The 18,103-nt window shown below is 35.7% G+C and overlaps 1 protein-coding gene across 1 annotated transcript in view; it reads right to left on the minus strand.

Moving 5' to 3' along the window:
* Positions 1-18,103, minus strand: part of LOC577801 (hypoxia-inducible factor 1-alpha) — a 37,962-nt gene that overhangs the window by 16,896 nt on the left and 2,963 nt on the right. The window contains exons 2-7 of the mRNA XM_030998718.1: positions 14,644-14,831; positions 13,052-13,224; positions 11,804-12,013; positions 10,955-11,151; positions 10,034-10,140; positions 8,014-8,161 (exon numbers count right to left, since the gene is read on the minus strand). Coding sequence (XP_030854578.1) covers positions 8,014-8,161; positions 10,034-10,140; positions 10,955-11,151; positions 11,804-12,013; positions 13,052-13,224; positions 14,644-14,831 — 1,023 coding nt within the window. The remainder of the gene's footprint in view (positions 1-8,013; positions 8,162-10,033; positions 10,141-10,954; positions 11,152-11,803; positions 12,014-13,051; positions 13,225-14,643; positions 14,832-18,103) is intronic.

An 18,103-nucleotide genomic window follows, 5' to 3' on the forward strand; every position in this document is an offset into this window, starting at 1 on the left:
TATTAATGTATGAAAAACATAATGTCAATGCACTTTAGACCTGTCAATGATACAAGATTTTCGTGATTTTCGTAACAGACTAAACTGCACAGTCCATTGAAAAATGTTCCCATCCAGGCTTTATTTCTACCATTTGACTTTGTTTACATTTTGACACTATACACCCACATACTCTCTCATGACCTTTTTTTACTTTCCAACTCCTCAAATCATTCTCCTTGCCAAGAGCTTGCCCAAAGTAAATCAACAGAACCATCTCAATCTTAAGACCTCAAGGAGAGAGAAAAGAATCACACATGAAACGTGGAAACAAACATCACAATTCTCAGCATTAGCCTCCAACCAAAATATTTTGAATGCTTGCCATCTCACAATGCATCCATTAATCATCCAGATCACATCAACAATACAGGAAGATAAAAGGAAGATAAAACGGAAAGTGCTTTAATCGCTTCTCCAGCAAAGGCAAGGGGTTGAAGGTACATGTACTTGACATTCACACTTTCTAAAAACAAAGAAAAGGAATATTGCAAAACAGATTGGTTTGATGGTTTGATGAATTAGGGTTCAAGGGTTACTAGGTATCTCAGATTATCAGATTCATGGAGAAGAGGGTCAAATGATGATCTCAATTAGACTTACTGATATCCATACAATTGCGGCTCATTAAAATGCATTCAAGGTTGGAAAATAAGTAGAAAATATCTTTAAAAAAAAAAATTTGCTCAGAATCTCTCCCTGTCTCTCCTTTTTGCTCTTTTTTTTTTTTTTTTAATCTATGGTTCTACCTCTTCCATTATTCCCATCCTCTAGAGAGAAGGGAGATCCTTCATCACTTCTTGAATATTTTAGTGATTATACAAAATCGCTGCAAAACAGTGGAGTGATACAAATAAATGGCACAAAAATAAATCACTTTCTTTACCCAACCCAGATTTTGTTTTCTTTTTCACAAACTTTCAACAGTGATTCTCTGAAAAAAAAGGGTTATGATGTTTCAAATTAACAGGCCATTAATTACATGTTATATTCTTGATTGATTCTCTGGGATACATCTGGACTGATGATTGCTGTTAAATTATAGCAACCCTCTCCACCCTTTCCCCCATCATAAATTACATACTTCTGGAGTAAACTGCCCCTAATATCTGACCCGACCCCCCTGTACACATTCAATTTGGAATAATCTGCTGATTACAATTTTTTCTCACTTCCAATAAAATCTGAAAAGAAATTAAAAAGCATTTATTTTACACACATCATGAAATTATTCATATCCACCCTGACATATACATTTGACTACGGTACGTACCTGATTCAAACCATGCCCTGGGTATCTGTTTAAACAAGCAGGACTATAAACAAGATACACGCTAAGAGGAAAGCAATGAAATATGAAACCTCACACGTATCAATCCATCTCTTATCTCATGTATCTGACTAAAAAGTACAGTCACATCAGTCTCATCATACAGTGATTGCTTCTGAGCTGTCTCATATTGGCTCAAGACACATTATATCATATGCAGGAGTATTCCATGATCAGTAAGGAGAAGATCTATATACCGTAAGGGTAGGCAATAAGAAGTAATTTGGTCTTTACTCTTCTACGACATATTGACGAAGCTGCCTTTTAAAATATAAATCTGATTTTTAAGAATTCTATAACCTAGAATATACATTGAAGGCTTTTTTTTTCCCCCAATCATGTTGTTGTTTTCACTGGAATGATATTTTTCATGAAAATAACATTTGGAAGTACGAGCAAATATGGAAATGTTTTTATAGTTATTTTCATCATTTGCTCTCTTCATTTTATGCGATGCATATAGCTGGATAGAATCACAGATAGTGAACTATGTTATCAGCCTCATTACTGTTCATATCACGTTCCTATGTAAGAAGTTCCATGATTCCATCCATGTTCAGCTAGTATAACATTCGGTTCAGTGAGGAAAGCAACTGATTCACACGTGTTGACAGTCGTTGTGGACCACCGGCAAACAAAAAAGGAATTCTAGTTATGAACGATAACCAAGGACTGCAGGGAATTTTAACTGCATATCAACATGTAGCAGCATGAAGGGCGGTCCTGGTGTACCTTTTGTCAAGGTTTTACATTTCTTGCTCGTTCCTTTTTGTAGTCACAAGCGAAAGATATGCATTGCACTTTTGTATATCAAAGGTGATCATAGATGAAGATAAAAGAAAAAAAAAGAAAGAAAAGAAAAGCCAGTCTAAAATTAATTCAGACAATGCTGTGAGAGTTTGGGAAAGGTTGCATTATGTAAATCTAAAAGAAATATATTTAAAAGCAACCAGACTGTCATTCATATCAATCTGTTTCAATGGCAGACAACTGCATGAAAAGGAACGTCCTTGATTTCACAACTGCGGTTGAAAACTTAATCTCCATGAAAATATGTGTCTATAACCTTGATTTCTCCCTCAGTAGCAATTTGTTCAGATTTGTCATGATATCAATGTAAGGTCATAGCTGGTTTCCCACTAATCACAGGGGATTAGATAATACACCAACAAATCATATCATAATGTCATTTCGGATATGGAAAGGAACTGTCATATTCTGAAGAAAAAACAGCAGTGCTGTTATTTCATTGTTTGGAGATTAACTTAGCCATAATATGTTTTATCTATTTTTGTTTCTGAAACACATTGTTTGACAAAAATAATGTGATAAAGCATGGATTACCGATTGATCATTTGTAAACCAAGAAAGGACATCTTCATGGAGAGGATAGGAGGGGATTGGAGGGGAGGGGGAAGGAGGATTATATGGATAAGAGATGGAATTTAAAACCTGTAACTATAAAAAGATCCAGGGGCCAGAAAATAACTGTTTTTGTTTTGTTGTTAATGTGTCATTTTTTAAAAAGCATAAAACAACAAGTTGATGTTGAGATTTTACTACAAATACATTGTACAACAAAAAGTGTTGACACACAATTTAAATACTACTTTAAAATAAATCCAGCCCTCTATTAACATCTCTTTCAGGAGATTAATTTTGATATATTTCAGGGAATAAAACATACATTGTGTTGTTTGAAAAAGGAATAGGATCATTGGATAGATGTTATTTCTAACAAAGTTTGAATAAAGCTGGGATCTACATGTAAGTGTCTAGAGTTGAAGGAAAGAGCAGTGTCCTTGAAAGCAGATCATCCTCTCATTTCAAATTCAGGGAAAAAAGTCTTTTCTGCTGGGCATTTTAGAAACTGTTCTTGATATACTTTAAGACACTTCAAGAAAGTAGAATCATATTTCTAAAATTAAATTCTATCAGAAGGTTTTGCACAGCATAATCAAGATTTGAGAGCTTACTTAGCATTTGTTCAGCAAGTGCCTGTCAAACATTCACATCATTATTTATCAACTATACTACAACGAATTTGCAATGATTGCATCCCCAAATAGACATTCTATCTCGATGTCATGATCCCTCGTCTAATGACAAGTTTCACCTTTAAACTACAAATAGAGTTTGTATCAGTAATCCACCCCTCCCCCGTACCCCTTCAGAAAACAGTTTGTACCCCATGCAGCTTGGCTAATCCCTATACCCTGGAGTCCATGTCATAGGTTCCTTAAAGCATTCACCTGGCACATGAAATTCAATATCTTTAGAACATGAGAGAAAGGTTGTGAAACCCTGGTATATTTTTTTCAGGGAAAAAAGATTAGTGGGATTTGACAGACTTACCCACAGAACTATTGACTGAGGTAAAAATGAATTGTATTCATGAAATCAAATATCTATTTGTAGATCAATTCCCCATTGTAATAACATTTTGTGAAACATCGTTAGCATTAACATTGCACTTTTTAAAATGATAAACGAATGGGATATGGGGAAAAGTGATATCATTTTCAGGCAGTTTGATTTTGGGAATCATATTAAACTGAATAGCTAAACTAAAGTTTCCCCCATACTGATGCCAGTATTTCTAATTCTGAATTTGATATCATCCATGCCACAAGACAATAGGGTGAGGTCATCATAACAATCATGATTCAATCAGCCTGCAAATTAATGCACTCATCATGCATACCAGAGTACCTATGAGGATATCATTATCTTCCAAACAAAGTTATAGGAGTATGTTTTCTCGCTTACTTCCATTGCTGGCTGCTCATGGAATAAATGACACCCCACCACACACACACACACACACACACCTCTTTCTTCTTTGTTGATTTCAATATATAAATAAACTGTATCAAGAATTTATCATACAAACATCGAAGTGCCTCTCCTTCAAATATTTCAAATATTATGATGTGTTTTATGAAGAACTTGTGCATCCATTCTCTCCATGTCCACAAAGACAAATCTTCTAAAGCCTATCATGTGTATTCTCTTGATCAAAGTGGGTCCCTGGAAATAAATTGTACCAGTACTTTTCTTGTACAACATCACATGGACCAGGTCCCTAGTCATCTACACCCCTCCCTCTCTGTCTGTCTCTCTCTTTCTCTGCCTGTCTATTTATTTCTGTCTCTCCTCCAGCTCTCTCACTCTTTTACTGACCTACTGTATACCCCCTTTCTAACTCTCCTTCTATATGTCCCACTCTCCATGTCCCACCATCTCCATCTCCCTTTTATAATGATAATTAAAAAAACGATACTTATAAAGCACTTCCTGTAAACTTCTCTCTTTACTGTTTACCCTTCACTCTTTTCCCCACCCCCACTCCAAAAAAACCTCTCTTTCTCTCTCTTTCGATCCTTCTCTCCTCTCTTATTTTTTATTTCTTCTCTCTGCTCTTTAGTCTTTGCCCTTCTCCAAGTTCTCTCTCTGTTCTGCTCTTCACCTCTCTGTGCCCTTCCTCTCTCTCCTCCGCTCTATCCACTGCCCCCCCCCCCCCCCTCTATCCATCCAGGTCCCAGTCAGTACATGAACATGTTTCTTAATCTCTTTACTCACCTTCAATCACTCACCACCATGACCTTCATGACACAACATACAAGAATCCCCAGCTCTACCGCTCCACCTTGACCTCTACGCTCAAGGTCAAGATCTCAGGTGGCAAGGCAAAACAGATCTCCACCAACGTGAAGATTGTTTGCATCTCAACTATTTCACAAGGTAAGGAGCTCTAGTCTAGAACTTCAAGCACCTCTGTCAACATACAGTATATGTATCTCACATTTTGCCAATGCAACTCATGTACAGTACATGTACACCATGTGCATGTTTGTTTTCAACATCCCTTATCATTTCATGACATTTTGAATGACACATTTTCATAGAAGTGCAGCTTAAAAACATCGTCATTCAAGCATATACTACATATTCAACACTTGGGTTCCAAGTTCTGCCTCTGATTTTTATTTCATGACATAAAAGATATTAAAATCTTAAGTGCAAAGGATATTGATGTTCCCATCTGACAAATACTATTTTGCCAGGCGTCAGCAACCCCTTAAAGAATAAAATTACATGAATGGTAAATAAATGATTAAACTTTTGTTTACCTAAGTGCATTGTATAACTCCCAGTGTCTTCTACAGCAGACTAGTTAAACTAAAAGAAGATTGTCTTCTCGTATTATGCGAACTCATAGATTACATATTGGGTCGTGTATGGATTACTTAACGTCTGGCAGTCTCACATGTGTTTCTATTTGTTTCCCTAAAGTTGGTGTTATGAAACTCATGCACCGCAGGGTGGGTACAAGGTTTGCCTGGCATTGTGTTTCAATTTGCACCTTATCCACACAAAAAAAACTTTTAATAATCAACATATAAATGTTAAAACACTAACATGTATAACTCTCACCGCATCTCTACTTTCATCTAGTATTAAGTTTTAGACTATTTAAAACTATTTTCCTGCATATAAATGTATAGTCTTACAATTTTGTTATTTTATTTATTTTTCATTTTTTTGGGGGGAGGGAATTATCAAAATATCACAATCTATATCATCTTAGAATTAACTTTTGGTCATAGGATTCCCGATAATCATCTTTGCTCCATTTTGTTACTTAGAGAGGGGAGTGCACCACATCTTCATGGACCAGGTGCTGTTCTAGACAGGACTTCTAATATCCTTTGCAGACACTACCAAACCGATTTCAAAATTCATGAATATACATGTATATAATATCCTCCCTTTTTTTCCCCTCAATTTATGAACATGCTTAATTCTGCCAATTTTTATATTTCCAGGCAACTAGAGTATCCTTTACAGCTATAAATTGAAAGCAATCCCTTGAGAAAGATTAACTCTAAAACCTCTTTTCACTGTACATCATTTTGCAAGTATCAGGCCAATGTACCGCCATCTGTCACAAATCAACATTCAACCAACATGTTCAAGCTGTTGCTTTCACATACACAACGGAGACAAACAATACAATATACAAAATAACATCTCTGAATGTAACAGATTTTGAATTCATACAGTGTTGTAGCTGGCTGATCAACAATGACAATATAGAGTGATTACTGATCAATTCAAACTGTTATGGGGGGGGGGGTTGTAAAATTGTGACTGGACAGCACATCACTGTGTATATATATATATATATATATTGCACTTGGATTGATGCCTACACACGTATTGGACATGGCACACACCACACTGCCGTGCATAATCTTCGTTGCATGAAGTAGCATTTAACGAGGAAGAAGAAGAAGAAAATATGGCCCTAGAAATCATAATAATTCATCTGAAAATAGAAATAATGAACCAAATCAACACATACATGTAAGTCTGTATTCTATTAATTCAGTTCAGCCTGTCCCTGGGTTAAAGATAATGTTAATACAGGAAGACTTTTTAATACACCTCAGATTAACTTCCTTTGCTGATCTTTTTTTTAACAAAGGCATTAGCCTCACATCGGGTTTTAATTACAGTGGAATCCGGGTCTTTATGTATATTGTGATAATAAACTTGATCTGTTTTGATGCAATCAAACACTGTGAGACCCAAGAAAGGGGCAATTTAATAACATAACAGGGAAATTGACAAATTAATAAATGTTTCTTTCTGTTATCTTTACAATTTTCCATCAATTATGTTTAAAATCAATAAGCAATATACATGTATGTAATCCTTATGTCCCATACACCAAACAAGGAAACAACAAAGTTGGGTGTAAATATGCCCAGTTTATCCACTAAAACTATAACAAAAATATTTTAAAATTGGGGATAGTACGTGAAAGGACTCTCAACTTGACCTACATACATGCATTCCTCACTGACAATGAGAAATGTCCTGGATCAGTTGGATTGTTGATTACCATGCAACATTCCCTCTCACAAAGCAGCGACTTGTCTCCTTCATTCTCCACCAACATCAATAATATACCAAACTGAACACAATGCATTTTTTCTTTTCACCTGTGCCTGAGATTCTAATGTCACTCCAAAGATACTTGTAGTACACTGATTCAAATGTCTCTAACCTAATTGGTGTCAACATGAGGTCATATGAACAATGTTTCCAAATCAAATAATAGTCTTAAACTAGGTTAACATATGTGGTTTGTGGTTTGTTGTTTGTTGCCTAACCTTTCAATTTCAGAATCATTTGTGAAGGCATGTTCACAAGAAGGAACCAACAGGCAAGTATTAAATGCTTTTATGACTTCTCTTCATTTTTTTTAACTTCACAAACATGAAGCTTATCTTCTTATAAGGTTCATGTTGATATTGCCAATAAAACTTTGGCTCAAGTCAATTGAAAAATTCCTAGACGTGTCCTATCAAAAGCAGACTTCACACTCATCTTTGAATCATGTCTATGTTGACATTAACAACCATATTTATTTATTTATTTATTTTATTTATTATTATTATTATTATTCATTTTTTTTTTTTTTTTTTTTTTTTGGGGGGGGGGGGGGGGGATGGGGAGGGGGAGAATTGAAGATATTTTCCAGGATGGGTTGAGCCCCCTAAGACCCTCCTTCTAGAACCGCTTCTGTTCCATACACTGGATACTTTCTTACTAGATTGATCAAACTGACTTACCTGATGGCATAGTTGACACATACAATGCACTGTGGTTTGTTGGTCTTGTTATTATAGATAATAGTTGCCTGTGTTTCTAGCCACATGTAACCACCGTTCTTGGCCAAGAACCTGTATCTGCCGGTTGATGTCTGACCCTTGGCATACACTGCGGAACAATGATAGATACAATCAAAGACTGAGTTATTGCACAAGTATATTATGATAAAAATGCTTTGACTAGATGTACTTTGACAAGCTCCCTTACTGCAAATCAAACTTATCAACACAAGAATCAAACTCAGTCAAATTTATTCACCAACTTGCGTTGGAAAAAGTATTTTCAATATCTATTGCAGAAAGCCTTTATTACATCATCAGCATCGGCCAATCAGTCTTTATGCTCTGGAAAATGTAATCTAATGATAATAATAATAATAATAATAATAAAAACGTTACTTATAAAGCGCTTACCACCGAAGTCTCTAAGCGCTATACACACAAAATAGACTGATATACAATTACATCTTATACAAAACTAAAAATGCAAATAAACCTACAAATAACAATACATATGGAATACACATCAAAGTGAACAGAGATAATTAATCATCGAACGCAATTTTGAATAAATGTGTCTTGAGACTAGTTTTGAATAGGTTAACGGTTTGACAGTTTTTTACATTTAAAGGTAATTTGTTCCAAAGTTCAGCAGAAGCTTTGCGAAAGGAGCGATTACCATAAGAGAGAGTTGACACAGAAGTAGATACAAGGTTTAATTGTGAAGATGACCGTAAATTGCGTGAGGGTTTGTATTCCTCGATTAATTCTTGCAGATAAATTGGTGCCAATTCATGAATGCATTTATAAGTTAAAACTAAGATTTTGTACATAATGCGGTACGTCACCGGCAACCAATGCAATTCGCGAAGTACTGGGGTGATGTGTTCACAAGTACGTGTGCGTGTAACAAGCCTGGCAGCAGAGTTTTGGATTCTCTGGAGTTTTGCAATGTGCGACTCCGGAAGGCCATAAAGAAGGCTGTTGCATTGATCAAGACGGCATGTTATAAATGCATGTATAAGCGTTTCGGTAGATTTTTTATCAAGAAAATTTCTAATACCACCTATCTTGTACAAGGCATATGAAGCTGAGCGACAAATATTTTTTATATAATCATCCATCCTAAGATCATTTTCAAAGATGACACCAAGGTTACGTGCACTTTTGACAGGTTGTATCGGAACATTAGCAATTTCGACAGATGGTAAATGGGAGGACTTTCTGAATCGAGATGTTACATGTATAACCTCGGTTTTATCCTCATTTAACTTCAAATCGTTAGCAGTGGACCAAGCTTTGATATCATTTATACATCTTTCAAGTTTAGTAATAACAGAATTGTCGGAATCACGTTTCAAAACAACATAAACTTGGGTGTCATCTGCATATATCATTCGGCCTAAACCATGCTCTACCACTAGGACGGAATTATATTCAAATCCATCAAAAACTAGCAAACTGAGTGTAAAATATACTTTTACTACAGAGATTGTGTTTTAAAAAATGTAAAAAATCACAAATTTGTTTACTAGGTGTAAAACTCTTAAATGTAATTTCCTTCTAACATTTTTTATATACCTTTTACAAGCCAGAGATTTTTATATTCATTTTAAATCATTTTCATTAAGCTGTGCATAACAAACTATCATATATTTTGTCTCAATACAGCAGTATCTAAAACAGAATTTGTGTCAAGATGGCATGAAGTGAAGTAAAGTAAAGACAAATACAACTGTTAGGGAAGTAATTTGAAGTTATACTCCACTGCTTTGAAGGAAACATAATGAATTTTGTTTCTTCTCTGATTCAAAGCAAATAACAGGGAGATACCATTGTGGTCTACATTCATTCTAATATCTCATAAGTTTAAGAATGCATTCCTTTCTTAGAAAAGGTGAGATCATTACTTCCCTTTACTTTGACTTCATGCCAACCCAACCATTCCAAGTAATCACAATGACTCTAAAGAACAACTTACAGTCTTTGTAGCTTTTGTCAATGAGTTGGCCATCCAAAGCATGGTAGTACACATAGAAAGATTGGCCAACCAGTTCATTGGGGATGTATCCCATCAGTTGCTCAATCCTGGAAACGGAAACAAAACAAGGATATAAAATTTGATTCATATTAATAAAACAAACAAACTGTTTTGTACTGTGGCAACCACCCCCCCCCCCCCCCCACCCCTCTTTTACCAAAAGGAGGAAAATTGTGCCGTTGTTTAGATTTCATTTTTGAAACCAAAGCTTTTACAGTCAGTTTCTGCTTTCCTTCAGGAACGAACCTTATCCTGATTGAGCATGGGCCAACTAAAAATGCTGGTACATTCACCTTGTTTTCTCTGTAAATAATATTGGATATTTGCAAATGATGTCACTTCCGACTACAATAAATTTTCTTAAACCTTTCACCCATATATACTGTTTCTAAAGATTGTGTTTTTAAGTGAATTATTATTGCTGGTATAAAAAGCATTCAATCTGATATATAATTTTGTACAGTCTTAATAACTCTACCCTCCCTCTTTATGCTAAAGTACAGAGAAGAAATGTTTATTGTCCTAGAAAGTCTTTAGCACACATGTATGAAATAGATTAATCATGGCTCTAAACAGACTTTTTTTGTTAGCAATATATATCTGTATGCATGAGCCCCATGTTAACATTTGGTGATTTCGGATTCTATACTTAAACTTTTGGTGATCAACTGTCGTGGGCGCCTGTTGTACTAGCAAGCCCAGGGGAGTGTTTCACAAAACTTGTCATCAGTGACAAATGACAGTTTTTGTTATAAGCTACTGAAATCCTTGCTTCTGATTGGTTATCGGCAGATTTGTCACTGATTTTTGTCATTAGTTATTGGAGAAAGGCTTTGTGAAACGGGTCCCTGGATTACTGACCTCTCATCGCAGTAGGTAAACTTCATGTCCATGCTGTGCCGGGTGAGAAACGCACTGCAATCCAGTGGCACCTCGATGTTGGAGGGGTGTGGTATAGGACTAGCAATGAGGACAAGGCAGGGTGTGGGGGGCATCCTGTAGCCCAGTACCGAGGTGTCTGATAGTGCGAGTTTCATGTGGCCTTGACAATGGACAGCCTGTAGCAGAGAACAAGGAAATGAATAATGGGCCCATAATGGGCTGGACACACTTGATACTGAAGGGTTACAGTTTAAGGAATCTGTTAATCTTCATGAATAGATCACAGTGTCCTGCTGATGAAAATTTGGAAAAGAAATGTATTCCCAATGCATATACAACTCATCAAGTGTGTTCAGCCATAAATGTTGCATTTAAATAAATAAGGTTATTAAAGTAACTTTATTGAAGACAAATGACTTTCATCATAAGTGACAATTGTACTCACATAAATTTATATCAACAGGAAAATATGATTATTTTACTTAAAGATTAAAAGAGTAATAAAGTTCCCCATTGATTCATTCAATTTTTTAATATTTTTTGAGTGGAAAAAATGTCTTTGTTCAAAAAGAGACTTGCATGTCTGAAAGATTAATTCCGATTATTTACAGATATATCACAGATCTCCATCAAAATAATCTTGGAAATATTTTAAATCACTGCTATAGTAAATAATCTCCTATCAAATCCCATATAAATGATCTCTTCAACAATTATATAAGGATTGGCTTCCTTTACGGATGGTTCTGATCAATAACAATCATTCAAATGTCAACTGCTTTATCCATATATTCAGTTTGCCATTCCACCCTGATCGAGTGGCCTTACCTTATAAGAGGCTGCTTTGAGGTTGACAATCTTTCCCTTGGGTGTGAGTGTACACTTGACCCTCATGAGGAAACCATGGTGTTTACGCTTGGATGTTGCTGAGGGGAGGGTGGTCAGCGTCAGGCCTGGTCGGTCGGACAACTGTTCTCGGATCTCATCGTGGTCGCATGGGTGAGCGTAGTCGTAGATGCTCTGGCCCATTAGGTCCACCTGTTGTGCAAGGATAGCAGTGATGTTATAGAATGACCGTGTCAATATTGATCTTGATGATTATCATGATGAATACAAGCAGATCTTTACTCGGAAGTACTGGAAAAGCTTGATGCATACATTTACATGTTTATGCCTCTATATGTATACTCCTTACAAATATTTGTATGAGTAAATAAAGATGGGATATAATGTACTTCAAATTAACTATCAGTTTTCAATTCAAATCATTAAACAAATTAACACTGAAATGAACTTTTCAATTTCAAAAGGCAATAGGAATGAAAATCATGTAAATGTGTTGTTTAAGAAAGAAATCAGGACAATTAACTAATATTTGTACTTTTCTGCATATGAATTGTATTCTCAGATCTAAACATTTTTGGGAGAATGTAATTGTAAAGAGAGCTGAAGGTAATCCCCCTAATTCAGTGTCAAACAGTCACTTTTAGAAACCTATTACCGGGGTACCTAATACTGCATGCACAGGTACATTGTAAATTGGTACTGATGATTCAGCATTTTCAATTTTTCTAATTTAATTCTAATCATGTATGTCTACAAATAGACAGTCAAAAGTACCGGTATGTACTTGAACCAGCCCCCTCAGCATAGGTCTACAACCATAGACTGAACAAAGTACAGTTATTCATTCCCATAACCTGTATGGCTCTTAATCTAGAAATAATGCAACCTTTGATACAGAGGGTTCTTTTTCCGAAACAAAGGGGAATAAAATGGTGAAGTTTATATCTTTCAGAAGGTACATCATGTACATGTACTGTACTGATGAAATTCAATAACATGTTGTCATCTCTGAAACATGTGTACACTATGTATTGAAATAGCACTGCTCATGTAATACATAAAGGTACATACTGTACTTCATAGGGAGAAAATCGTCAGTAAAATATTTGTATTGTCCCATGTGAGCCATATTAAATTCCATGAACAATTCTACTGAATAAAACATATTTACTTCTTAGCCATTTCACATAATTACGAATGTTACATAATTTCTAGTAAAGAATACCTTACCTGATTGATACCGATGTGTTTTGAGACATTTTCTGAGATGTAGATCATATCGCCTTCTTGGGATAAGACTAATAAAAATCCATCTAGAGCCTTCTGGTAGTGAGAGTCGATGATCTCTTCTATCGCCATGGTTTTGCTCTCTTCTTTCTCCTCTTTCTCCTCCACCTTGATTTCTGCAGGAAAATACAACAATACATGATAAACATCATTTTTCTTCAAAAAAACAATCTGAATGATCTAAAGGCCTAACCGATTAATATGAATTATATTTCTAGTACCTAGATTTTATCCCCCTAAGTTTGAAAGTTCAAAACTTTGTTGACATAGATAGTTGATTGAAATTCATTACATTGACGTAATACAGGGCTCTGCCGCTCCACAGTTACTTTTTTGACGGTCCGGATTTAAAAGTTTGGAGTCTTTAAACATGAGTAATTGAGCCCTATGTAAAAAAAAAAAAAATCAAAAAATGGGAAGTCCAAACCTAAATTTGGGTGCCCATCTGCCCCAGTCACCCGTTAGTTTTGAGCCCTGCATACCATTTTTGGATCTATTGTCCAATAGGAAAAGGAAAAGAACACATCACGGGACACTAAATGTAGAACCATATTAATTATATAAGGTTCATACATGAATGAACTGAGTTGAAAACAATTTTAATACCTTCATCATACATGTACGCTAATTACATCCCAATAATTTATGACCTCCTGTTTGAATTTGAACACTGACATTGTAGCTTGTACATACATGTCAGAAGATATACTTTGCTAGAATAAAATATATACATGTAGTCATACCGGTACACATACTTACATGTAGCCTACACTACATTACACAATACACATAGGTACAGTATAGAATAGAAAATAATGTTATACATTGTACAAGTTAGAGGTACGCAGAAGAGATAGGATCAATACTCTACTCTTTCTACATGTATTGTAGGTCAGACAGCTGATTTGTAGGAAGTCTATTAGGTATTTAAAAACAGGTATACATTAATGTCATCTATCATGAATAGAAAAAAATGTTATGTACACTGTGCATGTATTAGAGGTTTGCAGAAAAGATAGGAACGAGACTCTACTCTTTCTACATTCAAGGTCAGACAGCTAATGTGTCCACCATCCTGCCCTATGAAGTCTATTAGGTATTTAATAACAGGTACATTAATGTCACCTACAGTACTATGATCAAAAGATATAAACCTTGCATTGTAAGCAACTACAGTACATGTATGTGAAACATAGTTGGTGGAATTGCTTTATTTGTACATGTATGTGTTAATATTTACAAAGCAGGAACAAAACTACATTGCTGGTGATTAAAACATTTCTTGGAACTAAAATTTCCCCATTGTCAAGTTAAGTTAAGGCCTGTAGATTTTGTTATCATCAACACTCACAATTTAAAGCTTATGTTAAAATTCAGGTAATGAAAAGGTAGAGTGATATCCCATTTATCACACTCATATGTTGAATAGGTTAAATTTGTGAGTATTATCTGCCTACACATGTTTACCAGTTTCAGAGGTAAAGTGTGAAGTATATCTTCTTGGTATTACTGTACATTTACTGGTCATTCCTTACCTTTGGGAAGCACTTTTGAAACCTTGAGATAGCTGAGTATAAGTCTCATTATGCCTGCTTTATCTAGCTGGGCACAGGCATTGTGTGCTAGAGGTAAAGTGTGGGCCAACTCATAAAATATCTCTGTCTCTTTCCCTCTTCGTGATCGCGCTGCATTTCTTGACTTCTCTTTCCTCTTCTCGGAGTTTCTGAAAGAAGATCATTGAAATCAGTCATTCTATGAATGTCTAGAAGAAAAAAGTCACAAAAAAACATTTACAATGTACAGACAAATAAATACCGGTACATTTTATTTATTTTCTTTTCTTTGGGGGGGGGGGGGGGGGGGGTCTCTTTCTAATTATCTGTTGAGCTGCATTTCTTTATTTTTCTTTTGTCTGAAATAAAAATAAATCTACAGCCTACATTATTATCACAAATAATTTTGAGAATATCAATACCGGTATTAGTGAAACAGGTCAGAAAATATTTGCAGCTACCGTAATTAACGGTGTATAAACCACCCTCGTGTATTAACCGCACCCCTCATTTAACTGCGAGGTGCAGCTGAAAATGTAAATTTAAAAAACAGTAGAGGACCTAGGATAGAATCTTGTGGTACGCCATGTATTAGAAGAAAAATTGGAGGAATTATTATTATTAACTACATATTGAGAACTATCAGAAAGATTACTTTCAAACCAAGATGACATACAAATTTGAGTGTTGTTCTAGTTTCCGAGTGGTGAGTCAACACACTGATTACTGAGCTGGGAGACATTGCCAGGCATAGCGCCAGATGGAGGGGCATAAATCGAAACTTTAAAAAAAAAAAAAATTGGTGTACTGTGTATAAGACGCACCCCCGACTTTGAATTTTTTTCGGCGGCAAAAAAGTGCAGTTAATACACCGTTAATTACGGTAACAACAAAAAGAGCTAAATGCCATGTAATTGTAAAGTCAATGGCTGTTACATGTATCCTTTAACAGTGAGAAATTTTGAAAGAAAACAAAACAATACTTTGTGATGATATATGCCTATGATACAAAAGGCCTACTAATGTCAAATGTAAAACATACATTATTTGTGGGTACTTCCCACATGAATGTGTGTACAGTTCATTACCAATATTCACTTGAAGAAAAGACTGATTTCTGAAATGAACAGCTGGTGCAAGAAGGAACAAAGTTCAACAAATGATACCTGTTTTTTGCCTACATGTGTAGATACAATGTAGTCCTCACATCCACTCTGCTGATTCTACAATGTACTGATTTACAAACATTACACATTTTCACTGTAATGTAGTTTAACCCTCTCCTGATACATGTACATTTGTTACAAAAATAAACAACATCCTAAATGTACAAGGTTGCTGCATTACCAACAGTTTCCCGCCAACTTCGCCAAGTCACAAAAACATACATTTATTTCAAAAAGCACAACTGTACATTAATCGGCTCAAAGGCATGGGAATTAAAAGGCATTTGTACAGATTTGAATCCTACATGTACAGGGGTACATCTCACCACTGAAGTCGCAGATTTTGCAACTCAGATTTTGGTGAACGCTATTTTGTTTTCTGTATCATTCTGATTCTTTAATTAAGGCGACCAATTACAAACAGCTTATGTGGATATCATTAGGGGACATAAATTTGAAATAAGTACAAAATATATGCAACACCTAAGTGGTTAAGGATTAGAGCTGAAAAGGGTAAAATGGATTTCATATCACCGCACAAACTAGTATATGCAGTGCCGACTGATTTTGACTCCTGCATTTTCATCAAAACAAAAAAGGTTTCCTAACCCCGCGTGCCCAGTGAATGGAGCACTGTCCGCACAGACGCACAGCACCATAGTCCATGTCATGTAAATGTGTTCTCGAACCATGCAACTAATGTACCAAACCTGTACATTGTATGTGCTATTCAAAGTTATTGGTTTCAATTGATCAACCAAACGAGCACAATTAGCATTCAGATCCTGTCTGAATAGATAGCTTTGCAAACCCCATGCTACTCGAACCTGGCAAAAAGCCATGGCATTTGGAATACCAAGAAGGTCCTAGTACATGAACACATTGGACTCCATGTTTTCAGCTTCTGGAATGGTGATATCATTATCATACATTTTTCCCCGTTAGATTTCAAAACTGTTTTAAAGCAGGAATACAAAGTTGATTTCATAAATGGTAGCTACTTGTATGCATTAACTTGTACTAGCCTGGCTTGCATTAACAAAAAAGTTCAACAATAATAACATTTACACTTGTAAACAAACATACTTGTAGGCCTTAATTCAGAAAGGACAAAGAAATGAGGTATTTAATTTAAATAACTGAATGCATGGCCCGGGCTATGATCTAAACATTAATCAAGGACGAAAGTATACGCACATGTACACAATATAAGGGTGAGCCTACAATGTTTGTTGCCTGCTCATTGGATATGAGGCCACATACAAACTACACTTGTGTAGGTTTACATCAACTTCCTTTGGGATTTTTGGTCAGAAATACATGAACAAGATCACATGAATGTCATATATGTTTCGTCATCAGCCACGGATGCTCAACTACAATGTACGCTCAATCAGACTGCGAACACACACAGGCATCATGATCAGCCCATCTATACAGCACAGTATACAACAGCAATACTGTCTGTGCATTGGTTTATTGCAATCAAAACAAGCTAAGTTTGGATGGGCTGAGCAGGGTTTATGATTGTACGTATCCTGACCATGTGGGCACACACACATGTAGTGTACAGAAATTGGGTCAGTGGTGTAGACAGATCAATTCATGACCTTATCTCAGGTAAAGGTCACAGAGCTGAATAGTTGGCTAGTGGCTACTCTACTGTACTACATTGTATAAATAAACAATGTACCCCCTGCACACAGCTTTCTATACAGTTGACAAGATAAGCACTTATTGGAGTTAACAAGGAACAATAGAATGAGTGGCAGTGTCATAATAGCTATCAAGGAGATTACTTATTGCTGATCAGACAAGAACTAATGCTTACACAATAGATTTAGTCTCAGTCTAAACATCTTATAAATTCTTTAGTAAGCTCATTAAACACAATTTCTTTCAGTCTTGTGTTGAATGGGTTGACCAGCCAGTGCCTGATCTGTGAACTCAGATAAGGTCAGGAAATGCAGAGGGTGTGTATTTGTTGTGTCTGTCTTTTACTTCAAGTACTGTTTATAAAATGGTGAATCAGAAACCTGCACTCTACAGGTAGAATCTATGTACATATGTACAAAATGAATTGGTATCATGGAAAGTGAAGTAAATGGGAGGTCTGCTGGTTACTTTGCCTTTGGTGATGCACTCATTAAATTCCATAGGAACATCTCTAATAGCTTACAAATTAACATTAAGGAGTACACGTACATGTATACAGGAAAAATTTTGTTTCTTAAATCCAATTTCTATCTTTGCCCTGGCAGGGAAAAAGTATCTGC

The sequence above is a fragment of the Strongylocentrotus purpuratus genome, unplaced genomic scaffold (assembly GCF_000002235.5).
Source record: "Strongylocentrotus purpuratus isolate Spur 01 unplaced genomic scaffold, Spur_5.0 spur5_scaffold_5, whole genome shotgun sequence".
Lineage (NCBI taxonomy): Eukaryota > Metazoa > Echinodermata > Echinoidea > Camarodonta > Strongylocentrotidae > Strongylocentrotus > Strongylocentrotus purpuratus.